This window comes from Myotis daubentonii, chromosome 8 (assembly GCF_963259705.1).
Source record: "Myotis daubentonii chromosome 8, mMyoDau2.1, whole genome shotgun sequence".
NCBI lineage: Eukaryota > Metazoa > Chordata > Mammalia > Chiroptera > Vespertilionidae > Myotis > Myotis daubentonii.
The window spans coordinates 39,782,876-39,798,707 of NC_081847.1; the positions used below are offsets into that span (position 1 = coordinate 39,782,876).

The 15,832-nt window shown below is 54.4% G+C and overlaps 1 protein-coding gene across 1 annotated transcript in view; it reads left to right on the forward strand.

Annotated features, from left to right (window-relative positions):
• The first annotated feature begins 460 nt into the window (after window positions 1–460).
• The window catches only part of BPI (bactericidal permeability increasing protein), a 32,066-nt gene continuing 16,694 nt past the window's right edge, over window positions 461–15,832 (forward strand). The window contains exons 1-5 of the mRNA XM_059706126.1: window positions 461–689; window positions 5,689–5,803; window positions 7,222–7,350; window positions 8,793–8,954; window positions 10,191–10,254. Coding sequence (XP_059562109.1) covers window positions 560–689; window positions 5,689–5,803; window positions 7,222–7,350; window positions 8,793–8,954; window positions 10,191–10,254 — 600 coding nt within the window. The 5' untranslated portion in view covers window positions 461–559. The remainder of the gene's footprint in view (window positions 690–5,688; window positions 5,804–7,221; window positions 7,351–8,792; window positions 8,955–10,190; window positions 10,255–15,832) is intronic.

Genomic DNA, 15,832 nt, shown 5'->3' on the forward strand with positions numbered 1-15,832 from the left:
GAATGCATAGAGACGTAGAACAACAAATCAATGTTTCTTTCTCTCCCCCTTCCTCTCTCTCTCTCCCTCTTAAAAAAATGAATAAAAAGAACTGAATCTCTAAAAGAAATCATTATGTTGTATGTATATATATCCTTTTATTATATAGGTCAGTTATGCCTCAATAGGACAGGAAAAAAAGAAAAGTATACTGAGCTCTGTCTGATGTACCCACCACCCAGCTCCCAAGAAGTCCTTAAAATTTAGGCTTAAATGAAGGGCTGCGGGTGGGCTCAGAGAGGGGGATGGGAATGTTGCCAGAGCCTTACACACACACACACACACACACTCCCCACACCACACACACCTCCCAGACTCCACTTCTGGCTGCCTCTGGGGCTGTGGCCCCAATCTCGGTGGGGAACCGCAGGCAGCCGTCCTCCCCCTTTCCCACCCCCACCCCAGTTCCTTCCTCCTTTCTAGCTTCTGGTGTAACTTGCGTTTCCCCAGCCGGCTCCTTTGTAGGTCCCTAGTTCCTTGCCAAGACCTTGAGGCGTTGCCAGCTCCGGAGGACGAAGACATGGCCCGGGGCCCTGACAACACACCGAGGTGGGCAGCCCTGATGGTGCTGGCTGCCCTGGGCACAGCGGTGACGGAGACCACCAACCCTGGCATCGTGGCCAGGATCACCCAGAAGGGCCTGGACTACGGTAGGCCTTCCTTCCCTCCTCTCCCACCCCCCAGGAGCATTCACTGAGCACCAGCTGTATGCAGCCCTTTAACTCCAGTGCATGGCATGCTCACAGCTCCTCAAAGTAGGCCCTTCACCCATCTGTATGAAGAAACAGAGGCAAGGAGAACTGCCCGAGATCACAGGGTCGGGCAGTAGCAGAACTGGGACCGGAGTGCGGGGCCTGGAGGACTCCAAGTCCAGGGCCCGGACCCCCAAGGGTTTCATCTTCATGGGACCCGCCTTCCCTCTGCCCAAACCTCAACTCCGGCGTGTAGGCGCTTTACTTTCTTTCCCAGCTTGCTCTCAGCCCTGTCATTTGCCTACAGGTCACTGGCCCCATCTTCAGCGTGGGCAGAGCTCAGGCAGCGAAGAGGCTGAGTGGGCAGGGGGAGGGGCAGAGGGAGCATAGGGAGAGCCCTTCTTAATGGCACCTCCAGGGCAGGGCTTGGCGGCCATACTGTGCACACTGCCCATCTGGGTCCCCCAGGCCACTCATCCAGCCCCAGATAGAGGAGTGCGGGGCAGGAAGCGGCTCCTGCTGACCCGCTCACCTCTGAGCGAGGAGCTTTACACACATCATCTCGTCTCATCTTCATGTCCCCCTGGGTGGAGCATACTGTTACTAGCAACGTTAACGATGAGCAAACTGAAACTTGGAGAAGGCACTGACTGGGTAGGCCAGAGGGCCGCCTGGATTTGAGCTCTGGTCCTGTCTGATGTCCCCTAGTGGAGCTGCTCGATGCTGCCTCCCAGTGGCAGAATGATGAACTGCAGAAGAGTGGAGACATAGACCAAGAAGGCAGAACCTCAGGCTCTGGTTTCCACTGCTGCATCAGGTCCCGGCTCAGGGGGACCTGGTCTCTCATCCCTGAATTCCTACCCCGACACAGGCCGGATACCTCTGAACCCCCAGGGGAAAGGAGTACGGCCCTTCTCTGAACAGTGCTGGGTGGCCCTGAGGGCTCGCCAGGAGCAGAGGTTGGGCTCAGCCTTTAAACCAGAAAGTCTCCAGATTCTGTCACAGCAGCCCTGCTTCCCCTTCTACTCACACCCCATGTGGAAACCACAGCGGGTTTTCTGAAATGCAGACGACCTGCTTGTGTCCCCCTCCTTACTTACACTAGTCAGTGGTTCCCTACTGCCCTCAGATGCCCTGACCCCTGGGCATGGCATTGGAGACCCTTCATGACCTGGCCACTGCCAACCCACAGATCCTGGCCAGCCCACACCACTCCCCCCCACCCCGCCCCCCGGTAGTGACAATGTGTGTGTGTTATTTACTTTTGACCCCCCAGAAGGCTCATCCCAGGGTACAGGCTCTGGGACCAGAAGGCCTGGATTCAAATCCTGCTTCATCACTTGTCAGCTGTGTGGCCACCTTTCTGAATTTCAGTTTTCTCATCTGAGAATTGGGGGTGACAATGGACCTACTTCCTAGGATTGTTCTGATTCAGTAACTTGATGCATGTCCAAGGCCCAGAACAGTGCGGGAAACAGAGAGGTTGATAGATGTTTATTATTATTATTATTATTATTATTATTATTATTATTATTATTACTAGGGGCCCGGTGCACGAAATTCGTGCACTGGGTGTGTGTGTGGGGGAGTGTCCCTCAGCCCAGCCTGCCCCCTCTCACATACTGGGAGCCCTCAGGCGTTGACCCCCATCACCCTCCAATCGCAGGATTGGCCCCTTGCCCAGGACTGACGCCTCTGGCCTAGGCATCCGGCCCGGGCAGCGGGGACCTGCAGTGGCAGCAGGGGGCGCCGCGATTGCGCGGGCTCCGCCCCTGCCCCTGCAGGATGCCTCTGGCTGAGGCGTCCGGCCCGGGCAGCGGGGACCCACAGCTGCAGCGGCCCCGTGATCGTGGGCTTCACTTTAGGCCCAGGCAAGGGGCCCCTAGCTCCTGGGACTGCCAGCTTCGACCGTGCCCAGCTCCCATCGCTGGCTCCACCCCTACTTCCTGCTATCACTGGCCAGGGCGGAAGAGGCACCTGATTCTCCAATCATGGCTGGGGGGCAGGGCAAAGGCGGCCCCAGGGCCGCCTTTGCCCTGCCCCCCAGCTCTTAGCTCCCCCCTGGGTTTCTGATCACTGTCAGTGGCAGGGGGCTTCTTCCTGCTTTCCCTTTCACCTCCCTGCATTGTGCCTACATATGCAAATTAACCGCCATCTTGTTGACAGTTAACTGCCAATCTTAGTTGGCAGTTAATTTGCATATAGCCCTGATTAGCCAATGAAAAGGGTATCGTCGTACGCCAATTACCATTTTTCTCTTTTATTAGTGTTGATTATTATTATTATTATTATTATTATTATTATTATTATTATTATTATTACTAGAGGCCCCGTGCACAAAAATTTGTGCACTCGGGGGGGAAGGGGGGTATCTCAGCCCAGCCTGTGCCCTCTCGCAGTCTGGGACCCCTCGGAAGATAACAACCTGCTGGCTTAGGCCTGCTCCTGGGTGGCAGAGGGCAGGCCCAATCCCTAGATGCAGCCCCTGGTCGGGCTCAGAGCAGGGCCAATTGGCGAGTTGGGGTGCCACCCCCTGTCATGCACAGAGCAGGGTGGATTGGGAGGTTGTGATGCCACCCTCAGTCATGCTCAGGCTAAGGCCGATTGGGGGGTTGGGGCACCGCCCCCTGTCACACTCAAGGCAGGGTTGATGGGGATGTTGTGGCGCCACCCCCTGTCACGCACAGAGCAGGGCCGATCAGGGAGTTGGGGCGCTGCCCCCTGTCACGCACAGAGCAGGGCCGATCAGGGGGTTGGGGAGCTCCCCCCGTCACGCACAGAGCAGGGTCGATCAGGGGGTTGGGGAGCTCCCCCCTGTCACGCATAAAGCAGGGCCGATCAGGGGGTTGGGAAGCTCCCCCCGTCACGCACAGAGCAGGGCCCATCAGGGGGTTGGGGAGCTCCCCCCTGTCACGCACAGAGTAGGGCCGATAGGGGAGTTGGCGCACTGCCCCCTGTCACACACAGAGCAGGGGGGATCAGGGGGTTGGGGCGCCACCCTCTATCACCCACAGAGCAGGGCCGATCAGGGGGTTGGGGCGCCGCCACTCTCACACTCAGGGCAGGGCCGATGGGGAGGTTATGGCTCTACCCTGTCACACACAGAGCAGGGCCCGTTGGGGGGGGAGGGGGTTGGGGCGCCGCACCCTGTCACACACAGAGCCGCAGGGAGATCAGGAAGTTGGGGAGCTCCCCCCTATCAGGCACAGAGCAGGGCTGATCAGGGGGTTGGGGCACCTTCACCTGTCACGAACAGAGCAGGGCCGATAGGGAGGTTGTGGCCCCACCCCCTGTCACACACAGAGCCGCAGGGTGATCAGGGGGTTTGGGCGCTGCCCCCTGTCACGCTGATCCCGGTGCCGGGAGGCTTATTACCCTTTTACTATATAGAATAGAGGCCTGGTGCATGGGTGGGGGCTAGCTGGTTTGCCCTGAAGGGTGTCCCGGATCAGGGTGGGGGTCCCCACTGGGGTGCCTGGCCAGCCTGGGTGAGGGGATGATGGCTGTTTTCAGCTGGTCACACACCCTTCAGGGTGGGGGTCCCCACTGGGGTGCCTGGCCAGTCTGGGTGAGGGGCTGAGGGCTGTTTTCAGGCTGGGACTGAAGCTCCCAACTGCTCCTTTTTTTCTTTTTTTTTTCTTTTTTTTATTCTGAGCCAGCTTTAGCTCTGAGGCTCCAGCTCTTAGGCCTCCACTCCTGAAAGCATGTATCTGGTTTGTTTAGGTTCTACAATCGAAACTCTGTATCAACTCCAGGTCTGAGATCCCAGCTAGCTGGAAGCTGGTTTCTAGGGTTTTGTTTAGCTTCTATTTTTGTAACTATGTTTCAAACTGCCAGCTCAGAGGCCGGCAAAGCAGGCGGGGAACATTGCAGTCCTCCATCACTGAAGCAAGCAAGCCTCATGTTCAGTTTAAGCTGCCTGGCTGCTGGCCACCATCTTGGCTGGCAGTTAATTTGCATATCTCCCTGATTAGCCAATGGGAAGGGTAGCGGTCGTACACCAATTACCATGTTTCTCTTTTATTAGATAGGATTATTATTATTATTATTATTATTTATTAACTAGTTCTTGGAAAGCACAAAGCCTGGGATCCCTCATTTTACAAATTACTCCTTCTCACATATTGTTTGCCTTTTTATTCGTTCTTTGACCAAGCAACAGGATTGGCACATGCAGAGGCCCTATAGAGACATAGTCCAAAAGCCAGAGAGATGGATACCTGTGAGGGCACAGCACAAAGCTAGGCACAGAGTATATGTGCAATCAATACCCATATGATGCATGACTGGGTGTTTAGGGGTGATATTTTAGATCAAGGCTTGGCAAACCACAGCCTGCAGGCCAAATCTGGGCCACCGCAATTTTTAAAATATGTTTTTATTGATTTCAGAGAGGTGGGGAGAGGGAGAGAAAGACAGAAACATCAATGATGAGAGAGAATCATTGATTGGCTGCCTCCTGCATGCCCCACACTGGGGATTCAGCCCGCAATCCAGGCATGTGCCCTTGACTGGAATCGAACCCGGGACCCTTCAGTCTGCAAGCTGATGCTCTATCCACTGAGACAAACCAGCTAGGGCCCACCGCATGTTTTTGTGTGGCCTAAGAACTAAAAATGACGTTTACATTCTTAAACAGTGAAAAAAGCCAAAGGAAGAATAATATCTCACAACATGTGAAAATTATACAACATTGAAATTTCAACGTCCATAAAGTTGTATTGGAACACAGCCACACCCATCATTTCCATACTGTCCATGGCTGCTTTGGGCCAATAAGAGCAGAGTTGAGTGGTTGTGACAGAGACAGTAATAGCCACAGAGCCAAAACTATCTACTCTCTGGCCCTTTACAGAAAACTGTAGCTTTAGACCTTTTCAATCCCACTGTCCTGCGATGGACAGGACCCAGGCTCCCAGGCTGTGCCCTGACAATAACTCCCGCTCTCTCCCCTCAGCCCGCCAGCAGGGAGTGGCCACGCTGCAGAAGGAGCTGGAGAAGATGGAGGTTCCCTCTTTCTCAGGGACCTTTAAGATCAAGTTCCTGGGGAAAGGGGAATATCGCTTCTACAGGTGAGGCCCGCCGAGCTCAATCGTCAGTAGCAGGGCTTGGTAGTGTCCCGGGGCCACCGAAGCCTAGAACCACAGGGCCACACACTCCTAACTCAGAGTGGAGTCCCCCAAGCTTCCGCCATAAAAACTGTCTTCCAGGCGCTCACCGTGACTCCCCGGGGGACGTGTCACGAACCCCAACACTCTGTGGTAGGCCCCTATATCAATTAGGATTTGGGGGGAGAGGGTTTAAGGACAGAGAACCTAATCCAATAGGACCTAGGCAGAAATTACTGGCTCACATGGCTGAGAGGCCCCTGGAGTAGGCTAGCTTCAGGTCAGCTGGAGGCGGACTCACATGTCCTTGCACCTGTTTCTCTCTGGCCACCCTGGGCATCACTTCCGTGGGCAGGTCTAACTCTCAGGCAGGTGTCTTCTCCAAGAGGCAAGGTGAAGTCCTGCGAGTCCTGGGGAAGGAGAGCCCCTTCTCCTGGCAACTCAAGCAAAAACCCTGAGATTCACTCTGGTGTATCTCAGGTTAAGTACAGACTCCTGAACCACGCATCGTGGTCTGAGGAATAGAATCTGCTAATTAGCTTATGCCCAGATCCTAAGCGTGACCCCCCTGAAGATGGAGGCAAAGTCAGCTTTCTTTGGAGCAACACAGAAAAGTTAAATGACAGCTCTGTAAACGCAGTAAGGGGGTGTGGGTGCTGGTGGAAGACCCACAATGTTCTGTAGAGAATTTTATGCACCTATTCATTCAACAAATATTTTTTTAAATATATTTTTATTGATTTCAGAGAGGAAGGGAGAGGGAGAGAGAGATAGAAACATCAATAACGAGAGAGAGTCATTGATCGGCTGCCTCCTGCACGCCCCCCACTGGGGATCGAGCCCGAAACTCAAGCATGTGCCCTTGACTGGAATCGAACCTGGGACCTTCCAGTCCGCAGTCCAACACTCTATCCACTGAGCAAAACCAGCTAGGGCTCAACAAATATTTTTGAGCACTTACTATGTGTCTGACACAGTAGGCTTTGCTACAATAGTGAAAAAAGACAGACACATCTCATCCCTTTACAGAACTTGTAGTAAATTGGATAACATTTATCTTTATTGATCGTCACGCACCATGCAAGACAGAATTTATTGTGCCCATTTTACAAATGAGGAAACTGAGGCTCAAGGATGATTCAGTGACCTGCCCAGGGTTACACAATAGTACATGTAAAGGCAGGATTCAAATACAGATTTGTCTGACTTCAAAGCTTTGCCACCCTGCCCAGTGCCCAGGGCTCCCAGGGCTGCTTTCATAGCGTCTGGGTGGGGTGGGGTGGGTGGGGTGAAGGGCTTGGGTGGGAAGGGTGATTCTACATGAACCACTGGCTGAGTCCTTGTGTGGGACCCCCAGGCTAACAAACATTTCTTCTTCGCAGCCTGGTTATCCGTGAAGTCCAGCTGCCCAGTTCCCAGATAAGACTGTTGCCCAGCGAGGGCCTGGCTCTCTCCGTGACAGATGCCAGTGTCAAGATCAGCGGGAAATGGAAGGCAGGCAAGAATTTCATGTGCGTTTCCAAGCCTGGGGTTGTTAAGTGTGTGGGTAAGCTCTTAGCGACACTTGGAAGGGATGAGAGCCAGGATCTCGGGAATGCCCAGTTTTTGCCTTGCCCGTCACCACTTGTCCTCTTGGGGTTCCTGGGGGAATTTTTCACAGAAGATTCAACATAACCCTCGTTTAGTAACTGAACATGTGTCCTCATCTCAATGCAGGACACTGGCAAGGCTGAGTTAGTGCATGTGGCTTAGGATGGAAGGTGAAGTGGGACCTTTAATTTACCCCTTTAACAGTTAGCTATTGTCGTGCAACAAACATTGCTATCTCAGTGGCTTAAAACAGTTAGTCATATATTATCACTTGCACATCTATGTGTTGGCTGGGGTTCCCCTATCTAGGTTGGGCTTAGCTGAGGCGGCTCTTCTCCACCTGTACCTCTTCCTCCTCTCAGGGCCAATGGACTACCCAGAGCATGTTCTTGGAGATGCAAAAAGACAACAGGAAACATGCAGTTCCCCTTAAAGTCTAGACTCAGAACTGGCCCACGGTCACTTCTACTCATATGCCATTGGCCAAAGCAAGTCACAGGACTATACCCAGGGTCAAGTGCATGGATGCACATCCCTCCACCCCTGCCCCCCACACACACCATAGGCAATGGGGAGGGTACAGATGCAGGAAGGGGTAAAAGATTCTGGCAAATCAACCAAGCTATACCCTGAATCTAACTAAATATTGGGCTCTCACCACATGAGTGACCCTGTCCACTAATGATGGCTCAGACTCACTGTCACTTTAGCAACTTCTCTCCTTTGTGGGGAATCCAGGGAGGAAATGGAGGAGAGTGTGAATCTGCCCTCCCTTACAAGGACCACTAGGTCTGTCCGTTCCCTACAGCAAGAATGGCTGAGGTCTTCACTTGGGCTCTTTTGTATCTATTATTTCACTTACTGATCACACACACACACACACACACACACACACACACAGAGTAAGACTTCATTACATTGTAGAAGAGTTGACTTCATTCATGTCCACCGTCTTATCCAAAACTCATCCCCAAGGGAGGCGTTATGAACTCCGCTAAGGAACAAGAACGTTCATTGATTAAAGTTATTGACCCCAGACAACCAGCTTTTTAGTGGCAAAGCTGGTGTCCCACTGCTGCTGCAGGCTCCGGATGAGGCAACGGAAGCTCAGAGAGGGGAAGAAATACTCCCCACGCTACACAGCATGGGCAGAGGCTGAGGCAGTGGGTGAGAGCAGGGTTCTGCCCGGCGGACATGGGTGGAAACTTCAGGGTGGACTCCAGCTTTCACTCAGCTGCTGTGTGACCGTGAGCACGCTGCCTCCCTCTCTGAACCTGGAGGGAGGGAATAGCAAAACCTACCTTCTAGCATCAGCCTGGAGTTCAAAGTGCGTGCTCCAAGCCTTCCCTTTGTCTCCCTTCAGCAAAACCAGCGGCAACTTTGATGTCAGTGTGGAAGGCGTCTCCATTTCGGCTGGTCTGAACCTGAGCTGTGACCCCGCTTCAGGCCACTCCACCGTCACCTGCTCCGGCTGCAGCAACCACATAGACAGCATCCACGTGCACGTCTCAGGCAGCCACCTGGGGTATGGCCTCCTGGGGCTGTGGGTGGCAGGGGGACGTCAAGGAGGACTGTCCTAATCATCCCTGAGTTTAGAAAACATGCCCTGAGTGTCACCTTCCTGCCAGGCCTTGTTTAGAGGCCTCGGGTGTAGGGGAGAGGACAGGAGCCCTCTGAGGGAGCAGACACCGTCCCTGCCTCCGGGGGGCACTTGCTCACTCAGCATGCATTCAGCAGACTTGCTGAGCTCATTCTATTGCCCCAGGCTCTGTGCTGACCGCTGGATGTGCAGCGCGTTATACAATCCTCACCACAAAACTGCAGGCATGTAGCCAGCCAGCCAGCCAGTCAACACATATCTGCTAAGAATCCTGGGCACCAGGCTTATGCAATGTGCTCAAGAAACAGCAGTGGCCAATGCCAATGTAGCAATAGCCAACTAGCTGGCAGCGATTGGACGTGCACCGTAGTTGGCGCTGTTTTAAGCACCTGCATCCCCTCAGTCAGTCCACACAATGACACTGAGGTTAATCCATTTTCAGGGGCGACAACCCAGGCTCAGAAAGGATAGGAAATAACCTGAGTTTTCATACCTAGTGATGATTGAGAAGGGATTTGGCCCAAGACCCTCTGGCCCCAGATTCTTAGCCACACAGTCCCTGTTCTCTTGAAGCCTCCAGCCCAGTGGGGAAGACAAACATTAATCAGATCGTTACATTAATGAGTAGCTCACGGAGAATTGCAAAAAGGATGTAAGAGTGAAAAAAAAAAAAAGAGGTACAGAGTGAGCAAACACATGGAACAGGAGGATCTGACTAGTCTGGGGGTTGGCCAGTCCTTCCTTGATGAAATGACATTTGAGTTGAGATGAAAAGAATAAGTAGGAGTTAATGAGCTCATTGCTGGGGACAGGGATGTGTTAGCAGAGGGAACAGCACGTGCGAAGGCCCTGGAGTGGGAGGAAGCACAGGACACAAGAGGATCTGGCAGAGCCGTGCGGCTGGAGTGCAGAGGGGAAGGGGAGTGGCCAGGAATGAGGCTGAGCCGGGCAGGGGCCCGGCCACGCCCTATGAGGAAATAACCTTATCAACAGGCCCCAGCCCACAGGGGCAGAGGTGTGTAATGGGTGAGTGCATCCCAGGGACCAGGGTGCCTATGCCTATGTGGAGGGGGTAGGAAGGCTTCCCAGATGAGGCAACCTTCTCGGGGCGGCCCAGGGACACCCGGGAACCTCATGCATGTCCCACATGTCAATCTCCAGGTGGCTGATCCAACTCTTCCACAAGAAAATCGAGTCTTCGCTCCAAAAGACCTTGAACGACAAGGTAGGAGGGGCTCCGGTCAGAGCGGGAGGGGCCCTCCGTGTCCACACACTTCATGCATCACTGGACACTTCTGCCCTCACCAGACCCCCTGCAGTCCTTCCAGCCCTGTGAAACCACAACTCCAGCTCTAAAAACCAGGCATGTCTCTTTTTCTGAGGAGCCCAGTGAGAGGCGAAGAAAGGGTCATCGCCCCCACCCACAGCACACCGCCACCTCGGCGTGGATTACCTCTGTTCTCCCCCAACATTCGTCCCTGCAAAGAAACTGCCATCCTCTCCCCACCAGCCCTCTCTTCTCTTAGCCCTCTGGCCTCCTTCCCCATCCCGGCCCACTCTGAACCCCCTTCCAGGTGTTCCCCCCCGAAAGATGTGCAATTGCTGAGGCGGCCAAGCTATTCTCTGAGGCTGGAACTGGTATGGACGGCAGGCACTGGCCAGTCCTCCAAACCTGCCTTCACCCCAATTCTCCTGGCCCCACACAACTTCTACAGCCGAGAAAGGGGCCCTTCATTGGGCTGGTTTTCCATTAATAAGCCATCAGCCTGCAGGACACCCCTGAGCCTGTCGCACTAGCCAAGCAAGCTGGGCTTCAGGGCACTGGAGAGCCAGGGAAGGTTCCAGGCCGGGCCACCTGCCTGACCTGTGCTTTAGAACAACCTCTCTGACTGCGTGGGAATGGCTGGAGAGACCAGAGTGGAGGCAGGAGTTTGGGGAGACTGAGGAGGCTGTGCAGCCTTCAGGTAGGAGACGCTGGTTTCTCAGTCAAAGGCACGACAATGAGATCATTTACCTGAAGGCACGGTCAAAAGTTGTGCTTTGTTTTGTTTTTTTAAATCAATGCATGGTTACCAAAATATGTAACCGTGGATTATACAATGGCTTTTAGAGTCAAACTTTTTGGGTTTTCATTCTGGCTCTAAGGCTGGATCAGGTGTATGAACTTGAGCAAAGTACTTGACCTTTCTGAGTCTCAGTTTCACCATCTGTAAAAAACCTTCATCAGCAAGGAAGCAAGGATTACTGAGACAATGCAGGCAGTGTGCTTCCCACCAGCCTTCCAGACCCATCGTTCAACTCTCTTTGCAATTAAGTGATAGTATGAGGGGAGTGTTGGCATGTATTCAATATTCAGAACTATTAAAGTAGATTATTTCTTGGTAACACCTTAAGAGTGGCCCCTTGATAGCAGCCAAGCTCAAAAGCAATAATACTGCTGCTGCTGGTGAAGATGATAGTGGGGAAGATGGTGATAGTGAAGATGGTGGTAAAGATGGTGGAGGTGAAGGTGGTGGTGGTGAAGGTGGTGGTGGTGGTGGTGGAGGTGAAGGTGGTGGTGGTGAAGGTGGTGGTGGTGAAGGTGAAGGTGGTGGTGGTGAAGGTGGTGGTGGTGTAGGTGGTGGTGGTGAAGGTGAAGGTGGTGAAGGTGGTGGTGGTGAAGGTGAAGGTGGTGAAGGTGGTGGTGGTGAAGGTGGTGGTGGTGAAGGTGGTGGTGGTGAAGGTGGTGGTGGTGGTGAAGGTGGTAGTGGTGAAGGTGGTGGTGGTGGTGAAGGTGGTGGTGGTGAAGGTGGTGGTGGTGAAGGTGGTGGTGGTGAAGGTGGTGGTGGTGGTGAAGGTGGTAGTGGTGAAGGTGGTGGTGGTGGTGAAGGTGGTGGTGGTGAAGGTGGTGGTGGTGAAGGTGAAGGTGGTGAAGGTGGTGGTGGTGAAGGTGAAGGTGGTGAAGGTGGTGGTGAAGGTGGCGGTGGTGAAGGTGGTGGTGGTGGTGAAGGTGGTGGTGGTGGTGAAGGTGGTGGTGGTGAAGGTGGTGGTGGTGAAGGTGGTGGTGGTGGTGAAGGTGGTGGTGGTGGTGGTGAAGGTGGTGGTGGTGAAGGTGAAGGTGGTGAAGGTGGTGGTGGTGAAGGTGAAGGTGGTGAAGGTGGTGGTGAAGGTGGCGGTGGTGAAGGTGGTGGTGGTGGTGAAGGTGGTGGTGGTGGTGGTGAAGGTGGTGGTGGTGGTGGTGAAGGTGGTGGTGGTGAAGGTGGTGGTGGTGGTGAAGGTGGTGGTGGTGAAGGTGGTGGTGGTGAAGGTGGTGGTGGTGGTGAAGGTGGTGGTGGTGGTGGTGAAGGTGGTGGTGGTGAAGGTGGTGGTGGTGGTGAAGGTGGTGGTGGTGAAGGTGGTAGTGGTGAAGGTGGTGGTGGTGGTGAAGGTGGTGGTGGTGAAGGTGGTGGTGGTGAAGGTGGTGGTGGTGAAGGTGGTGGTGGTGAAGGTGGTGGTGGTGGTGAAGGTGGTAGTGGTGAAGGTGGTGGTGGTGGTGAAGGTGGTGGTGGTGAAGGTGAAGGTGGTGAAGGTGGTGGTGGTGAAGGTGGTGGTGAAGGTGGCGGTGGTGAAGGTGGTGGTGGTGGTGAAGGTGGTGGTGGTGGTGAAGGTGGTGGTGGTGAAGGTGGTGGTGGTGAAGGTGGTGGTGGTGGTGAAGGTGGTGGTGGTGGTGGTGAAGGTGGTGGTGGTGAAGGTGAAGGTGGTGAAGGTGGTGGTGGTGAAGGTGAAGGTGGTGAAGGTGGTGGTGAAGGTGGCGGTGGTGAAGGTGGCGGTGGTGAAGGTGGTGGTGGTGGTGAAGGTGGTGGTGGTGGTGGTGAAGGTGGTGGTGGTGAAGGTGGTGGTGGTGGTGAAGGTGGTGGTGGTGAAGGTGGTGGTGGTGAAGGTGGTGGTGGTGGTGAAGGTGGTGGTGGTGGTGGTGAAGGTGGTGGTGGTGAAGGTGGTGGTGGTGGTGAAGGTGGTGGTGGTGAAGGTGGTGGTGGTGAAGGTGAAGGTGGTGGTGGTGAAGGTGGTGGTGAAGGTGAAGTTGATGGTGGTGATGGTGAGGAGGATGGCCTACATAGGCAGCGTGCTTTCAATGGGCTTGGAATTATGCAGAGAACTCTGTACAAGAATTAGCATTTAATCCATACAAAATCCTTACAAGGGGGTGTATGTCATGATTATCCCATTTTAGAGATGAGTAAACTGAGACACACAGAGAAGAAGTGATAGTGTGGAATGCAAGCCCAAGCCACCCCACCTCAGAGGCAAAGTTCTTAATCATAACAAGAGATTGTTTAGAAGAGGATACTGGCCTGAATGAATGGACAGAAGGATGAAAGAATAAATGAGGGGCCAGGGTGTCCATGATGCCAGGAAGGGCTGGAAAGGGGGAAGAGTGAGCTGGGGAATGGAATTCCAAGAAATCCAGAGTGAAGGGTGGTACAGGAGGGAAGAATAAGTCTGTCAGGTTTGGGGGTGGGGGGTGGGAAGAGGGGCAGCAGCAGGGAGCCAGGCTGCAGCTGTGATGTGATTTGCTGTGGTTTGGAGCCATCTGGAGGCACATGGGTGAGCAGCACTGGAAGCCAGCGGCCTTGGGCAAGCAGCCCAGGTGTCCAGCCGGCCCCAGTTACCCGATTTGCTGTCCTTCCCACCCCTGGGCCACTTGGAGAAGAGGCACAGGTTCCTCAGAGAGTGACGTTCCAAGTCCTCTTGGGACACGCAGTCTTAGGTGATAGAAACACACTTCAGGAAACCAAGTTTCCTCCCTCCTTTATCCCTTCCCTTTTCCCTCCTGATTCCCTCCCACCTTGCCCAGATAAAATAATTTGATTGACTAAGGCAGCGGTTCTAAACCTGTGGGTCGCGACCCCTTTGGTGGTCAAACGATCCTTTCACAGGGGTCGCCTAAGACCATCGGAAAACACATATATAATTACATATTGTTTTTGCGATTAATCACTATGCTTTAATTATGTTCAATTTGTAACAATGAAATTGGGGGTCACCACAACATGAGGAACCGTATTAAAGGGTCGCGGCATTAGGACGGTTGAGAACCACTGGACTAAGGGGAAGAAGGGGAGTGTGAATGCACTCTGGACAGATGGCGGTGGGGACAGCCCTGAGGAGGAGTAAGAACCTGAGGGGCTTGGCTGGGACAAGGTGGCCTTGGGCGCCTGTGGCCAGGAGGCAGCTGGGCCCTCAGGCTGGGCCCTCAGGCTGGCGCTCCGGGGAGAGGTGTGGGCAGCTCACCCTGGACTTGGCCACATGCTGGGAGCAGGGAGGAGGTGACTGCTTGGGTCCCCTGACCCAGGCAGGTGCTGAGACAGAGATTCGGGTGCAAGACATTAATTGGGAGGGGACCCCACACAGAACAGCGAGGGGGAAGAAGGGGCTGGGGCATTCTGAGTGGACTAGTGCTGGGGTTGGGGACACTGGGGCTCAGTCCTGTGGGCGATTCTCAGGAACCCTGGGGCACACACCTCAGAACCGCCCCTAAGGGGAGAGGAAGCTGGGGTATTTAGCCACCAACCTCAGCCCTCTTTGGTTGGGGCTTTCTGGCACTGTGACTCCTTGGCGCTTGGGAGCAAGGCCAGGAGAGTTGCGGGGTGTGGGGAGCTGTTCACACAGGTGCAGGGGACGCGGTGGGCCTAGCAGCGGCCTGGGTGCTCCTGGCAGGGCTCCGGGGAACCTGTGAGTGGGCACAGGGAGCCCAGGAGGAAGGAGCTCCGATATGCAGAGGGAAGAGGAGCCCACAGGGTGTCGGGGAAGAGCGAGGGAAGGGACAGGCGGAGAGCGGGGGGAGTCCTGGGTCCTGGGACGCTAGGAGGGCATTTCTGGGAGACAGTGGCCCACCTGCCAGGGGCTGCCCAAGAGTCAAGAAAGGCGAGGACCAGGGAGACTGAGGCAAGCCACCAGACACTTGGGGCAAATCCCAAACGTGAAGGTGGGGGCTCATCTGACCCCAGCCCGCGCCCAGCCCCTATGCCTTCAGTTAGGGAAGCCCGAGACTTTTATCCTGTTTCCAGCTATGTCTGGCTTGGAAATAAAGAGCCCCAAATATGGCGTCATAAAGCAACTGCAACTTTCTATAATCCTCACAGGTCAGGGAATCAACAGGCTCGGCAGGGCGGCTTAGCTCGTCTCTCCTTGCTGACTGGGTCCCATCAGGGGAGACCCAAAGCTCAGGGCTTGGTGCCTGGGCTGGAGACCCATTCCCCAGCTCCTTGGTGCCTGGGACTGCTGAGCCGAGCAACTACCCGTGGCCTCTCCATGCAGCTAAACAGCATGTCCCTGGGTTCCCGGAGGAAGCAACCAGAGAGGCAGCATTTCAAGAGGCCAAAGTGGAAGCTGCACAGCCGTTTATGGCTGGTTTCTGAAGTTACACAATGTCACTTCTGCTACCACGCACCCCCCCTCTCCCCCCCAGATTCCAGCGGGGAGTTCACAGATCCCACCTCCTGATGGGGGGTGGCAAGAATGGAAAATAGAAGCTGTCACGCTCCATTTTACAGATGGGAACATACAGGTCTAGAGAAATGAAGTTACTCCCTCGGTGGCAAAATCAGCATGTGACCCAGGACTTTTCTGACTTGTGCTTATTTCCTTGAGAGTCATGTGAGGGGCAGGGAGGTCAGGGAGTGTCCGTCTGGCCACACTCAGCAAAGGTGAGTGTGCCCAGGCTTGAGCAGAGGTCTGTCCCCTGCTCCCAGAAGCACAGACCGGAGAAGGCTGACACTGACCACCTCCTGTTTCTCACCACCTCATTCCACAAAGGATCTGAGGCAGCAAAAACAAATGGATAA